General features: G+C 35.5%; 1 protein-coding gene across 1 annotated transcript in view; it reads right to left on the bottom strand.

Annotated features, from left to right (window-relative positions):
• CFTR (CF transmembrane conductance regulator) overlaps positions 1-16,786 on the bottom strand; it is a gene marked incomplete at its 5' end in the record, with an annotated part of 159,942 nt that overhangs the window by 22,143 nt on the left and 121,013 nt on the right. Inside the window, 2 exons of the mRNA XM_084229492.1 lie at positions 1,555-1,806; positions 15,243-15,343. Coding sequence (XP_084085618.1) covers positions 1,555-1,806; positions 15,243-15,343 — 353 coding nt within the window. The remainder of the gene's footprint in view (positions 1-1,554; positions 1,807-15,242; positions 15,344-16,786) is intronic.

Genomic DNA, 16,786 nt, shown 5'->3' with positions numbered 1-16,786 from the left:
ATTTGCAAGACATTGTTATGGGTCCTAAGGGCAAGGCCATAGAAATGTCATTTTAAAAGAATAACATTTTAAGACTCAACTTCCCAGAAGAACACTTTAAGAATCAATTTCTTCTTTAAGGAAGCATATCGCCTAGAATTAGGATAAGCCATTCATCCATTTACATACATAACATTTAATAAACTAGGTACAAAGAGATAAAAAGATGAAAAACAGGCTTCCAGTTTCTAGTCCAAATGACATGTAAGGAACATTATTCTGTCCCAAAAGGTAAAAAGCTAAGAAAACTGAAAAATCAAATTCTTCTTATTTCTGTCAGAAAAAATTAAGTCACAGGGCAAAGTTTCTCCACAGAATGTAAAGACAGACAGGCAAATAAACAGAATCATAACTTACCAGAGCCGAAACCCATGAGCCAGAACCAGGATAGGAAAATGTAAGCTGTTAATAGACAAACTACTGGAGGCTCAGTGTGGTCAAATCTAAGGGCAAAAACTCCAGAAGAGACCAACCCTAGAAAGGCCCCCACACTAGTGAGCATTGCTTCCAAGAGCCCAACCTCATTCATCATCTCACAGTGGAGGAAAAAAAAAAATCACAGACTTTCCAATGCTTTAAATGATCAAATATTCTTAAACTTATGGTCAAATGCAAGTGAAATAGTTTATACCTTTAACAGTGATGGTGGCCTAACAAAAATTATTGCCTATTGTCTCAACAGTTAAAAAAATTCTATTGAAATTAAACCAGAGATGATTTTTTTTTAAATTCAACTTTCATAAGAATTCCCTATCTTAGATTCTATTTCCTTGAAAGGAAAAAGGAAAAAGAAATCAAAATAATAATCCTGTCTACATTTATAGAGCAGAATCACTTATAGAACGTTAAGAGTAGGGAGAATCACTGACTCCTTCTCCAAGAATCAGTTTCAGAACCAGTACATTTTAGTATCTTCACTATGTCCAGCCCAGTGCTGGGATCCATAAGGAACACTTCAAAATGATGCATGGTGTAAAGACATTATTTATAATTTTTAAATGTTGAAATTATTGCTTAGTAGATCATTTTTGCTTAGCATATTATTGGGAAAAAGTTAAATAATCCACAAATAAGTAAATAAATAAAAGCTAAGGAAAAAAATGTATCACTTGTTTGACAAAGTATGCATCAAGCATAATGTGAGATATTAGATGGTGTCAGCAACAAAATAATTCTCTTACCTCGAATGTAAGTTAGTTTCAAGATGCAAAATCTAAAACATGCTATAATTTTGGTTTATTTAATGACTTCTTTAGTGGTCACCTAATAACTAATTAGATATTCTGGAAAGAGAATCACATTTAAAATTGACCTATTTTAAAGGTTCAGGACTGCAATTTAAATTTCATGTGAAAAATTAGTGACTCCAAATAGTAATAGTTAAAATATGTGCATTCAATATTGGTCCTAGTCTATATAATAGTGTTCCAAATGGATTCCAGCACACTGACTTGGGCCACTGGGTTTCCCCTACTGAACACAGTCCTCACAAAGCAAGCAGTGTTTCAATCTCACCCTCTGGCCAGGACTTATCGAGAAGGAAATGTTCTCTAGTATGGCATTCCCACCATCTATGTATTTTGCTGTGAGGTCTTTGACAGTCATTTGACCCCCTGAGGGCCAGATATCATCTTTCTTCACATTTTCATTCTCAATAATCACAACTTTTGAGAGTGGGCCATCCTTGGATGGTTTGATCGACTTGGTAGATCTACCTTCTTCTGGTTGCATATCAATAAACTTGAAGACTCGACTCACAGATCTCATCTGAAATAAAAATAACAATATTTTATTTTTATTTATTTAAAAGCTACAGGCAATGTCAAAATTAGTTTGATATTTTCTAAAGAATAAATTGTAAGATGTGATGCTAGCTATATAACCAAGATGTGACTTGGTTATTTGTTAGGTTTCTCAATGAACTAACAGGAAATAATTGGATATAATTAAAAGCTTAACCAAAGAGAATTAGCTAGGACTTATACAAATGGGCTCTGTACAGACATGTTTATTTTTGTGATCACTTAAGTCTCAGTTATGCAAGCCACACATAAATAATCAAACCATACACAAGGGAATGGATGACGTCAAGGAGAAATTTTTTTCTACTTATGAGTAGCACTGCACAATGTTGTACATCTGGCATATTATAATAAAATGTTCCACACCTCAGAATCACTACTGAAATTTCTTGCCTTTCTCTCAAACTGTCTTAGTCAGTCCATACAATACTCTGTCAGCTGAATGATAAGTACACCCTTGGTGGTTAGCAAATTGAGTAAATTCATAATAATCTTCAAACAAATTTAAGTCATTGGCATATATTTTTAGTTAAGAAATTACCTTTTTAGCCTAACTGACTTTAAGATCAATTCCCATTGCAGAACAAAAGTGACTGCATTAAGGATTGTATTCAAGTTAAATATACATCTGCTTTATAAATCTATTCAAGTAACATTTAATAAAGTATCTTTAATGTACACAGAAATTAAAGAGCTCAAGTATTTTTAAAGCACTTAAATTATTTAACAAAAACATGTTTTTCCAAATAATTTTGATATGTTGGAATTTGGAATATGATTTTTAAAATAGCTCGGCATATCACAGCCTCCAATAAATATTTAAGAAATCAACAGTTGAATAAAGGAATGAGTATGTGAATGGCTACATATAAACAGAAAAATAAATGAATAACAGAAAGGGTTGAAAACTCTGAATTCACTCAATTTCTATTTTTAAGAGATATCCTGATTTTATGGCTCCTCTCTTCCCAGCTATTAACTATTTACTGAGCAGAAAGTGATAGCTGTGTTGTTTTTTTTTTTCTTTTCTTTATTAGTGACTGTTGATTCTGGCTTTACTCAGTCAAGAATGTAATCTCCTTTACAATGATAATATATTATTTAGCTTATTTCTAGCTAAGGCTTAGACTACTAGGAATGATTCTTTGCAAAAAAAAAAAAAAAAGTCAGAAAAAATGCATTTGTGGCATTTGCTCCTATTATTATTTTTTAATCAAAAGGTGAACTGGGAAATACTCTTCATCTTTAGCATGGACTGACTGGTAGATGAATCAGAGAAGTATAGACATTTATTCTATATTGAATATCAAAATTTCTGTCTAAAGATACATTCATATGTACTGCTTGTTTTCATAGGCCACAGATCAGGCCTGCTATTTGTGAAGTTCTTTGTTCTACCTAGTAGTTCTGTGTTGATCTTGAAAATATCTTTGAATTATCTCAAAAAATTATTCAAGAAGAAAATCCTTTTAAGGCAAACTCACTGTTCATGGGAGTAAAATGTCCAAAGCCCACATTCATCATAAATAACTCTAGGGAAACTGAAGGCACATAATCACTATTGCTCCCACATGTAATATTTTAAATTCCAAATTATGGATGACTTTCAAGGGTTATTAAATCTGATTCAGTTATTTTTTATTAACTTTGAATTAAAGTATAGTCTTGCATTTCACTGTCATTAATTTTCAGAGAACTGCTAGTCTACCTAAGGTCTGCAAGATAAATTAGAATTGTAACTACCACTGAGATGAAACTGCCAGAGAAATAGCTCAATTGCATTTAAAATACCTCATGGTATTTATCCTGCATTAGAATAACATCATTCTCTTGAAGTGACTGAGAGAAATACAGAAATGTAGCTTGACTTTATAAAACAAGGTTGAAACTTGATATTTCTGCATGTAAATTCTGTGAAGAATTCAAAACTAGTTTTTGAGAAGAGCTTCAGGTTATCAGGAAAGACACACAACAACAAAACCTTTACATATTTTTATACTTACAACAATCATTTAAATATTGCTATCTAAATTATTCAAAATTATATGTAGTATTATTAGAAGATACAGACATTCAAAATCACTAATCACTATTTTGGCAGCATCTTTGTGTGAGGATTTATGCTTGAGTATGGCAACACATATATCTATATATGCTCTATTCATAACGGTCATAACTGAGGTGAGTCCGGAACGTCTAATATCAAATTAAACATCCCTAAAAAATTTAGAAATTGAAAATTTCAACTTGCCATCTTTCATATAGTTTTTTAAAGTGACCTCAAGATAAACTATTATAGTTATCCACAGCATGATCAAATATCCCTGACCAAGAACAAACTCATCTTCACAGTGGGCACTCATCCATAGCATATGAGCAGATATTCATTCAATACAATGGGCTAGAACACTTTCTGACAAGAAGAAAAGGTGGCTAGTACAGATAACTGCATTATGGTAAATGTTGCAGCCCCTGAAGGATCATGCCTGAATAGAAGATGTGGCCAAATAACATCATGATTTACTAACACCTGTACTTCCATTTACTTTTTACCACCACTGCTTCTCAAAAGAGAAGTTACATCAAAGCCAGAGCACAGAAAATCAATTTTTGCCCTACAAGTTTTAAAAATTGGCTTTTAGAGTCACAAACTTATAGTTTAAAACATCTGAGACATGGGGCCTCCCCGGTGGCGCAGCGGTTGAGCACTGGGTTGCGAAGCTGCCCTCAGCCTCTGCAGCGTCGGTTTAATCCCTGGCCACCAGGAGAGGGTCCCACATGGCGCGCAGACCTCTACTGCTGCCCACTGCTCCCCTCAGCAGTGTATTTCATCAGTCTGCCTGCTCTGCTCCCCGCTCTGGCTCTGGTGAATTCTCTCACCCTCCCGCGCTTCTGACTGTACCCAGTGCTTATATAAATAAATAAATAAATCTTTAAAAAAAAATAAAATAACACATCTGAGACACATGAATAATGATTTTTCAGCTTGAAAAGTTAAAACTGAAGAACTCAAAGCACAATGGTTATGTAAAACAACAGCCATAGAGGAATTATGATGGACGTGAAACAGCTCCTCTCCTATCTCACAGTGCGACTCATGAATGAGTGTTACAAGAGAAGAGTGCTTAGACATCAGTTTCTTTAAAAAGAGTTCTGACTTGCAATTGATCTCTAGTTCTATCCTCAAGTAGATTTGCACAGTAGAGCCAGCCTTAGGGAAGCGTCTAACACCTGGCATGGCAAGGAAGCACCAGTAATGACATGGTAACTTGACATGTCCAGACACCGATACCTTGACAGAGTTTCAGAGTTCCCTGTATTTCCTTGAAAGGAAGTCAAGTGATCCCAATTCTCTGATCCTTCAGGGACTTTATGCCTTGACAGAGAGCTCACAGTCAGGGCAAGAAGAACAAAAACTCAGTCTACCTGGAGTTTATATACCTTTAACTCAGACAGAAACACCAATACCTCAGAGGTAGTGAGCATGATAAGGGACAACCCAGGGCCAAATATTCCCTTCCCGCAGTGCCTTAGAATTCTTCAATCTCCACTCAGAATTTAGATTCACTTCCAGCAAGATCTCAGAATTTCCTGAGATTGTTTCTTCCAGGCAGTAGAATACAAGTACAAATAGAAAGTAAGTTCAAAAATCACAAAAGTCAAGTAATACTTCTTGCACATTTGACTTCATAAACAAGGAGTCATAGATACAATGAGGGGTGGAGCCAGCATTTATAGAACCTGAAGCAAATAAGTCAAGGCACTCTTCTCAAGAAAAAGGACCACGTTTGTGGAAATAAAATTAAGGCCAGCATCTTGAAAGGTGTCCATGCAGGTGGGAGGACCCGAAGCTTTCATAGCATGTGTTTCATGTTAAACCTACTTTGCTTATTGCAGTTATATATTTAAACCATTTCTTGTAATCGCCCTTACATCTTTTATCTAGCACTCAGCAACATGAAGTCCCTCCCTTAATAAATCTTTGTTCATAATGAATGAATCCACTGTTCTTTCTACCTCATACACAGAAAGCAGCATCTGGGCAATGAGAATGATGGTGCCGTGAGTACCTCAGCAGGTAATCCAGGCTGCAATTTTACCTCTCCACTTTTCAGCCTGAAAATACGCATTGCTATTTGAATTAGAAGGAAGTTGCAACAGAGGAAACTATTTTCAATCTCATCTATTTGTTTTCATGGAACATTTTAATCTAACTCAATCCTTTCTCCGATTTAGAATGTCTGCTAACCATTTTTGGGTGATATGTAAAAACCGCCATTGTCCAGCTGTCTAGATTAAGCAAGATAGAAATTCAAACTTGGAAATCATCATAGTGATGGTAGACTGGCAAGCTCAACCTTAAGCTGTTGCTTCTGCGGATAGAAAAGGGCTACCAGAGTAGCAGTGAGTGGGTAGCTCTGCTGGACTTCAGAGAGGAAAGTCTTTGTTGTGACATCACCAGCTTTTGTTTTAGATTTTCAGAAGTAAATGCTGAAGCCAATATGAGACTTGGGCATGGAAGTACTGAACCTATTCTTTATGAGAAGATGAAAACATGATATAATTTGTACACACTTATGTAAAACTGGAGTTTAGCCAACATGAGGTAAGATTTTTGCCTGATAATCATCTGCTTTAAATTTTTGGTTTCATCACTTAAAAATTTATTATGATCTAAAATTTCTACTGAGACGATCTTTAAAATTGAATCTCATTATCTCTGTAATAATGTCTAAAGTTACTAATATAAGCCTCAGAAGAACAAATTCTTTTAGATGTTATTAACAAAAAGCTCCACAGCTATATTCAACCTAATAAGGGACCTGTCTTATGTGAAAAAGAAAATGATTCTTGATTTTCCTTTTCACTTTTTGTTGGCAAAGAGGGAAGAGAAAATTTAAAAGACCTTTTTTAGAGTAAGTCAGGAAGCCAGATTCCTCTCACTCACAAAACTATTTGTTCCATTTCCTTTTATCCTTTCAGTGATTTAGCAACCAAGCTATTAATATTATGCATTAACTATCAAGCTACGGGCCATGATACCCCAAAGTCATGCTAAATATTTCATAAGCCTGAGGTCTAGCTGGCAACACTGTAAAGAGATTTCATAACTGGTTGTTAGATTTCATAACTGGTTATTAGAGGAAGACTGCAAAAAATGTGAATAGAATTATATGGAAAATTGACACAGTGTGAAAAACATCACATTTTCATAATGTAAACTGCATAAAAGGTAGGATTAAAGTTTTTTAAATCATAGATCCTTTCTGGAGGGCCCAAAATAAGTGTTCTGTAGTATTCACGGAAGCCCAAGGCTAGATGGAGTCATTAGCATAATCTTTAGACCTTGCACACATATTTACAAGACAATGACTACTATGAAAGCAGACGATATGCTAAAAACATTATCTTGAAACCCATTCTGCATTTATCACTTACACGCCATTCAACATAAAATGTCAGTTATGGGCCATATTTCTGTATATTATAAGTAGTATAAGTGCACAGTATTTTATAGTATTACATGGAATTAAAACGTCTAAGTCTTTCTAAATTATTATAGCTTAGTGTCTAAACAAATGACAAATCTATGGCAAATTCTAACCTGTGGCAAATCACATGGCAAGTCAGTGTCACTTTTTCTGACTGCAAATGTGACAGAGATGGTGTTCATGACAGAAGAGAAAGGAAATCCAGCACAACCAATGACAAAAGGCATATCCTACATAAAAAGTGTGGAAATATAATTAGTCTTTTTCCTGGTCCCTTATTTAGGTTTTCTAAAGACTAATTATAATAAAGTAAAAATCAAAATCAACAAGCAACTATAAAACAGAGACACCTTATGGTGGGGGCAGGCGGGGCAGGGAGTAGGGTCAAAATAAGGGGGTGGGAATTATATGGGAAATATAAAAAAAAAAGTGTGGAAGTATGAAATGTGTTTGTACCTACAGTTAATAATGAAGAGCTTGAGTGATCATGACATTAAGTGTGCCAACAGGTAAAGAAACACCAAATTTACTCTTCTATGTGAAAGAGCTGTCATCACTCATTCAATCTACTACTCAAACTGGAGCTTGCTTACATTCTCTCTGGTGATATTTTTAAAAGTACATGACAGGGCCTCCCCTGGTGGCACAGGTGGTTGAGTGCCGCACTATGAAGCTGTCCGCAGCCTGCAGCGCCAGTTTGATCCGGGCTGGCAGGCAAGGGTCCCATATGGCGCGTCAGACCTCTCCTGTTATGCCAGACCTCTCCTGTCACGCCTGCTGTTCCCCTCAGCAGTGTATTTTGTCACTCTGCCTGTTCTGTTCCCCGCTTTGTCTCTGGTGAATCCTCTCACCCTCCTGCGCATCTGTCCTGTACCCTGGTTCTTGTATAAAATAGATAAATAAATCTTAAAAAAAAAAAAAGTACATGACAGACTACCAGCAAGTGGTTGGTGAATGCAACTGGGTTTATGTGATAGCCATGAAAAATATTAAAGGAAACCTAAAGAACATAATATAAATATAAAACCATTTATATATATGTAGCTATACCTATAGTCATAGGACAAAAGTCATTAGCCAATGCCTACCAATTCCAAAGTAAGTTCTATCTCATAGACCAGAAGGACAACAAAACCATAACTCCATGGACAAATCCAATCATATTTACCCCTCAAAGATTGAACTGAGTAGGTGTCCTACAGATCATAAATCCCAAAAATCTAAAAATAGTTCCTATCTTGTCTTTCGTAGAAAAAGCTGGCTAAACGCCTGCCATGAGTCATGAATCCTAGAGATCATCTTAAGCCAGTGAATCTCAAGTCTGGATAACATTTTAAAATATATATATACATCATGCCCAGTTATCCTGCCCCCAGTCAAGAAAACTGATTTAAGGGCTTCCCCGGTGGCGCAGCGGTTGAGCGCTGGGTTGCCAAGCTGCCCGCAGCCTCTGCAGCGTCGGTTCGATCCCCAGCTGCTCCCTGGCCACCGGAGAAGGGTACCACATGGCGCGCAGACCTCTCCTGCCGCCCGGTGTTCCCCTCAGCGGTGTGTTTCGTCATTCTGCCTGCTCTGCTCCCCGCTCTGGCTCTGGTGAATTCTCTCACCCTCCCGTGCTTCTGACTGTACCCAATGCTTGTATAAATAAATAAATAAATCTTAAAAAAAAAAAGAGAACTGATTTAATGGGTCTTCGAGGACCTTGAATAATCTTAATGTTTTAAAAAAAAAGTTTCTTCATGTGCTGCCAGGTTGAGAACTCCTGTTCTATCCCATTCCTTCTGGGTGCATGAGAAAACCTAAAAGCCAGGAGCTTTGTGACAGACACAAAGCTCAACAATTTGCCCAATCTTTCTAACATTCCAGAAATCCTTCAGGTTTGTCATATCCTCTCCTAGAAGTTCAAGACCAGAGAACATTTTAAGGTGCTTTCCTTCTCTCTCTTGGTTCTAGTAACATATTAGTTCAAAGTCATTGTTCAGTTCTGACAATTGCAGTAGTAAATAATGTAATCACTGGAATTTCACATTCAGGAGTAGTGATCGTATGTGTAATTTCTGAAATTAGGTCTGCATACATGCCAATCAAGAAATGAAATCTTTCATTTGAAAAGGGTCCGGAAGAGAATGCCAGAGCAAAGAGGAAACTTAGAAATTTTCTGCACAAACTCTTTCATTTTACGAGTAAGAAAAGTGAAGGCCTCAAGGTGGTTATGACTTACTTAAGGTCACCTAACTTTCTGGTGGCAAAGCTAGAGTAGATTATAAAGTAGAAAGCTACTCCATAGAAAAGAAAGAGAATGACTGGATGGAAAGATGTGTTGTGACAAGAGGTAATAAGTGGGAAATAGACCACAAAGACCTGTGGAAATAGGAAGAAAGACAAGATCAAGATGGCTATTAGAAAGCTACTTCCAACAAAAAATAATAAGGCATCAGGAGCAATGAAGAAAAGACAGGTTCCTCTTTTCTCCTCCCATCAGGTTTCTTGTTGGTCGTTGTATAATCAGTCACTTGATCTTTACTGGAACCCAAAATAAACATGGGCAATAAAAAGACAAAGAGAAAACAGAGGGTGTTTCTATTGACAGGAAAACTCTTCTCAGATTGCATCAATCTTGCAAGATCACTTCAGAAACGTATGATCAGAATCAAATTATGATTTCTCTAAATGCATAAGTTTCTCTGCTCATCCTGGTAAATGCTTTCCTCTTGGGCTCTTAGGAACACACAGAAAAAGACGGATCATTTATCTATTACTGAAGTTAGAGAATTAAGGAAACAGAATAATCATGTGCTCAGATCTTTTAATTGTGCTCACTAAGTGGAAGACAATTCTTAAAAGGTCAACTGTCTCATTCAAACTACGAGGAAAAGTGCAGGCAATTTCTCAGTCACCAGATGACTTAATGTCACTGTTTAAAACATCACGTTTTCACCTTTCTAGCTCTTATTTAATCTTCATTCATTTATGGAGGCAGAAATCTAGGCATGCATTACCTATTTAAGATACATAATGCTTAGGTAGTTAAGAAAAGCCTTATGGTACTAAAAATTGTCAGCATGTTGTGAATCCGAAGAAAATAAATCAGTATACAACTTCATTACTATAAAAAGGCTAAAAAAAAACAGCTTTAACAATAACTATAATTCATTTAGTATTTGAGGTATAGAGTGCAAGGGAATTAATACTTCTTATCACCTGTACAGAATGGTATGACAAAGGCAGGTGAAATGGAGCAGCCATACACACAATTTATGTTAAATTAAAAAGTGAATTAAAAATAAGTTTTTAAAACATTGTGCTATAGAAAGTTAGACAAATTAGCTAGGATAGAAACTCTGTTTCCTTTTAATGGCTTCTTGATACCCCATGTGTATTTTATGGATATTCTGGATAAGAACTTACGGCTTACAAATGTCAAGTTTACTGAAAGACAGTCTGTCACTGTGTTCTGTAAACACATGTCCAGTTTATAGCTGGATATATGTTTAGAAAGCAGGTGAGTGTTGTAAACTAGAGATTCACTGAGAGATGGTTTTTGAAGCATAGATTAGATAACACATAGGAGAGTGTACAAGCAAAAGAGGGCCAGAATATAGCTAATATTTAGAGATTTACCAGAAGTGAAGGGTCAGTGGAGAGGCAAAGAGGAACAGGATGTAGAGGAAGACAGGGTAGAAGTAACATCAGGGAAAAAAGAGGAAAGCATCACAAGAAGAAGAATCTGTCTGTGTCATGCATACTGCTGGGAGGTTGAAAGAGACACACGTATTGGTTCTAGCAAGATGTTAGTCATGAGTCATGGGTTAATGGAAATAATGTAAGGGAGGTTGTGGTAGGATAGATAAGTGGATAAAGAAGATGTATTATATATACACAATGGAAAACTACTTAGCTATAAAAAAAAGATGAAATCCTGCTATTTGAGATAGTATGGATGGAAATGGTGGGGATTATGCTAAGTGAAATAAGACAGAAGGAGAAAGACAAATACAGGATGATTTCACTCATATGCAGAATATAAAGAAACAAAGCAAAGAAACAGGCAAAACAAACCCTTGAAATATGAAGAACTGAGCTTACCAGAAGGAGAAGGTAAGGGGTGGGCAGCAGAGGAAGAGGGGCCCAATGGACTATGGTGGAGGATTATTGGGACTTTGGTCATGGGCATAGTGTGAAAACATATCTTTAGAAGTGCCAAACTACACCCCTAAAATGCATGCATAATGGTAAACCATCACCTCAAAAATAATTTTAAAAAAGGAAGAAAGGAGATTGTACAAAGAATAAGGAGAAAAAAATGGAGACAGGAACTCTTTCAAGAAGTTTTGCAAAAAGGTCAACAAAATGGGATGCTAGTTGGAGATCAAGGACAAGTATTTTATTCTTGCGAGAAAATCTCACAAAGAGGAGTTAACTGCATATTACTGGTCTTTATACTACAGGAAAGGCAGAGGGACAGGCAGGACATATAAGTAGAGATACAACAGGTGGTACAACTGATTGAAAGAAATGGGGAGATTTCTTTCTGCTGCACCTACTTCTTTTTTCTATGACATATGTAGCAAGATCACTGGCTGAGAGTGCAGAGGGTAGAATTATGGGAGCACCTGAGAAGAGACACAAAGGTGGGAAAGAACTATCCTAGAGAATAAAATTTAATTTTTTAAATTCATTTTAAAGATTCATTTTATTTATTTATGCATAGAATTGGAGTGTAAGCCAGAGGTGTAGGGGGTGAAAGGATTGATCAGAGACAGAGCAGGAAGCAGAACAGACAGATCTACTGAAATACACTGCTAAGGGGAGCAATGGGCATGACTGGAGAGGTCTGCTGTGTGCAATATGGGTTAACAACTTGGTCGGGAATCAAACTCAGGACACAGCTACAATAGCATAACAGCACTGAGACTTAACTGCTACGCCACCGGGGAGGTCCAGAACTAAAATTTTAGAATTACTAAAATGTAATGAAAGAGTTGCTGGCCAGTTTTGAGTGCCAATTGTTGAGTGCCAATAGTTGGTCATAAATACAAAGTGATTCAAGATAACAATGAGAAAGTATTGTCATCTAAATAATGCCTTTACTAGTTGAAAGCTAACAAAGCTAGGCACCTGGGTGTGAACAATCAATGAGTGGTGAAGAAAATTCATATTGCCATCTTTATAACTTCATACATTTGCTGATTATTGACTGCCCATGTATAAATTAGGTCAGATGGGAAAGTGATATATTCTTTCCAAATCTAAAGACACTGTTGCCTCAATAGTCCTGTACTTAGAAGTAAAAGTGTCAAACAAAACATTGTGCTTTGTATACTTAGTTCTAATTATTCTAATTCAGTTAACAAGTCAGTTAAGTGAAATAAGTTGTTCTCACTTCAGAACTACAAGTACCTTTAGTGTTAATATCACATAAACATAAAATTTGAGGGCACAGCTATCTCCCCTCCTGCTCTCAACATACTCCAAGATGACAATGATACACTTACTGTATAATATTGTCAATTGCATGGGTGAAAGCAATATGACGTGAATAAACAATTATATAAATGCCCATCTGTGCTAGTTGGCAGAGAAATGAAAACTAATATAATCACTTTGATAATCAAACAAAAGAAAATACTTTTTAAAATAAGACTGTATTATGACTTAATAGTTCTTTGCAAAGGTCCTTTTATGCCAGGAGATGAAAGACACAATGTCAAAAGACAGGTCACAAAGCCCAAGACGTCCATGTGAAAAACTAGAGAAGTAAGAAGACCTTAAACAAACTTCAATGGAGAATAGACATGGAGAATGGAAATGGCCCAAATGAAGGTTTCAAATATCAATGTGTAGAAGGTGTAATATAAAATAAGAAAATTAATATGTCAAAGAGAAAGTAATTGTGTATATGCAAGTGCAAGACAAAGAAATGATTTTATATGAAGATGTGAAGCACATGAAGATTTTAATTGTAAAGTCAAAGTTGCAGAAAATTTGAAAAAGCAATTAAATGAATGCAAGCACAGTGTTTATTACTACTTTCCTCTATTTTTCAATAGAAATATTTTTAAATACAATTATGAGACCCAACCTCACAAGAGCTAAGTCAGATGAATGGAGTTGCTCGAAAGAAGAGATCAAGCTAAAAAAAAGTTAACGTAAATAAACCTACTACAAATCAGATTAAATTATATTTCAATTAATTATTAAAATGGCTGTTAAACACAGTATTAAGATACTAGGCAAAAAAGTTTGGTTTTTGTAATGGTATTTGCCCTGACAAAGTTCACAGGTGAATGAATGAGAACACGTGAACTGTCTCAGAGAATGGGAAAAGGAACAAAAGCATAAAGTGTAACACCATGTTACACAGTCATCCCAACTTGAGTTTCCAGAAGCATTTTAAATATACAACTTCAGCAAAACAAATAAGTGTTGATGATTAAACTATTCAGACCAACTCAACAACCTGATCAAAAATTATATATTTGATTTTCAAATAAAAATAAGAAATCTCTTACTTCTTTTTATCTCTCATTCTTGCTGGTATGGGATTTGTGTCCCTGCCACAGTGTTAGCTCATATACATTACTACAGTCTCTGCATTCTACAGAACCAAGACAAGAAAATAATAAAACCAAAATATGATCTTTGTACATAACTAATAGAGTAACTGAATGTGTGGCAGTACTGATCAAGGAAGAAGAGCAAAGACAGTAATAAACTCTCTAGAAAAGAGAAGGGAATTATCAATAGACTAGAAACTTGAAAAAACAACAAAAACATGTGTACTATGAAAAATGTAATACCAATAAATTAGAAAACCAAAGAAATGGAAGGGTTTCTTAAACAAGTCCCCAAAAGCATAAAACAGAAAGGAAAAGATTCATATATTTAACTTCATTAAACTTACTTAAAAGTTTCTTTTCATCAAAAGACAATGTAAGTCATAGACTGAGGGACCATGTTTGAAATATATAGAACTGACAACTGATATGGAATTTATAATATTATATAAATCAATTAAGGGAAAACCATAAGCAAAAAAAAAAAAACAAAAAAAACAAAAAACCTGTCTACTTCAAAAGGTGGACAATTGACATGAAAGCAATTAACAGAAGATGAAACCCAAATGGCTAGTAAAGATGTATTAGTTTGCCTTCTCTCCTTAGTTGTAACTTCACATCTATCAGACAGCCAAAATTAAAAAGTTTGACAATAGGGCCTCCCCGGTGGCGCAGCAGCTGAGCCCTGGGCTACGAAGCTGCCCACAGCTTCTGCAGCACTGCTTTGATCCCTGGCAGCTGGTGAGGGTCCCATATAGCACGCAGACCTCCCCTGCCACCCGCTGCTCCCCTCAGCAGTGTACTTTGTCAGTCTGCCTGTTCTGCTCCCCACTCTGGCTCTGGTGAATTCTCTCACCCTCCCGCGCTTCTGACTGTACCCAGTGCTTGTATAAATAAATAAATAAATCTTTAAAAAAAAAAAAGTTTGACAATATCAAGTACTGTTGACGTTAGGGAACTTTGAAAATTCTCATCATATCTTGATGGGAGCATAAATTGATACAACAATTTGAGAACAATTTGGTGCCATCTAGTAAAGTTGAAAATGGGTGAATTTTATGACCCAGTTATACCAACCCTGGGTATCTGTTCTAAAAGAATCCTGAGCAAGTACACTGTGCAAGAACGCTCACTGCAGCACTAGATCTTGATTGTGACTCTTTATTTATGTGAAGGAAAGAGATAGGGTTTGATGAGAGATATAGGTAGTGGCCTTCATTTACCTGTAGTGTTTTATTTCTTAAGCTAAGGATGGGAGGATGGGGCAGATAATTGTCCCTAATGTTATTGCTTATGCTTTTTCGTTTGGTTGAATGTGTTCATAAAAGTTAAAGAAAATAGTAATTACTTACCAAGCTATCCACATCTATGCTGGAGTTTACAGCCCATTGCAACGTACTCATGATATTCATGGCTAAAGTGAGAATTATGCCAACAGATCCTTCTCCTTCCCCTATAGGTGGAAAAAATAAATAAATTTTATGTTATTTTCATCTCCTCTGAACCAGTTTACTTACTTCTATTATATCACAGTAAAGTTACATTTCAATTTTGTGTAAAGCTTAACCATATTTTATCTTACTTCACTAGTAATAAACTCTGCTAATGGTAAGCATTCAACCAATATTTTAAACCGAAGAGTGACTGAATATTAGGGGTTTCCCTCTTTAAAAAAGCTTCAGACATTAATTTCTACTACTACTCTGTGAGTTGTAAAACCATTAAAGAATATAATGGACAATGAAAAAAAAGTCCTGATGAGTCACTCTGTAAAGAAACTGAGAGCAGGACAAAGGTGTGTTTGAGCGGCATCCACAGATGTTTATCTGAGCTTTGTGAGTTTGCACTGAAACTTCTGCTAATCATATGTTACTGGGAAGAAATGGACATAGTGTTTCATTGTGATATCAGAAATCATGGATCTGCCATTTGAAAGAGAGACTGCCCTCTAGGTTAAAATAAAAATGATGAGTCTACCCAGGCAGAACAATACTTAAGTGTTTAGTTAGAGAACAGATTTTCAGGAAAGGAAAGAACCACTAATTAAATTTCATAAGTATGCAATATTTATAGCCATAAACATTTTGTAATAGGAGTGTTCTAAAATTTTAATAACTTTAGGATATCAAATTGAGTGAGAATCATTTCATTAATAATGCATGATATAAAATTATCACCGGGCTCTAAAATTGGAAGAAATATTCCATCTTATTATTAATTGAAAATTTTGCTTCTACAATTCTTCTAGCAGAAGATGAACTATAAATATCAGGTATGTGCTTTTAGTATTAATTCTAAATAGGTATTAATTCTAAATAGCATTAATTAATTAATTAATTTAAAAAGCATTAATTCCAAATAGGTAAGATCCATACAGGATCCCAATACATTGCTCATTCTGAAGGCTTAGATGAGCATAATACTTTAGTAATAACAATAATATTAAGTAATGTTAGTCTTATGGGTATTTACTATGGGCATTACTGTATTCTAAATGTTTTGCACAATTATCACATTTACTACTGTCCATAGTACTATTACTATATCTATACATGAGGAAAATGGAAACCTTAGAGAAATTTATCAATGAGTACAAGTTAGTACTGATGAAAAATCACTGGAGGCAGGGTTAATATTAGCTGTGTGGCTAACATTCACTCTACTGATTTGATTATTAGGTCCTCAACCATACTTACTGCTAAATTGCTCTATCACCCCTGGTGAAGCAGGACTCATTTATATATAATATAGCATACGATGTACTGGTTTGAATTGCTAACAAATTTTTGTTCTTCGATCCTATTTTAAATAACCGAAAGGAAGAACTATAACTATGAACCTAAAAAAACCAATTTTTTTTTCTAAAAGTTGCCTAAAATTACTGTACTACTAAGGA

Source organism: Talpa europaea (genome assembly GCF_964194135.1).
Source record: "Talpa europaea genome assembly, chromosome: 3".
Classification (NCBI taxonomy): domain Eukaryota; kingdom Metazoa; phylum Chordata; class Mammalia; order Eulipotyphla; family Talpidae; genus Talpa; species Talpa europaea.
The sequence above is the reverse complement of the archived record's forward strand: the minus strand, read 5'-3'. Positions and strand labels throughout refer to the sequence as shown.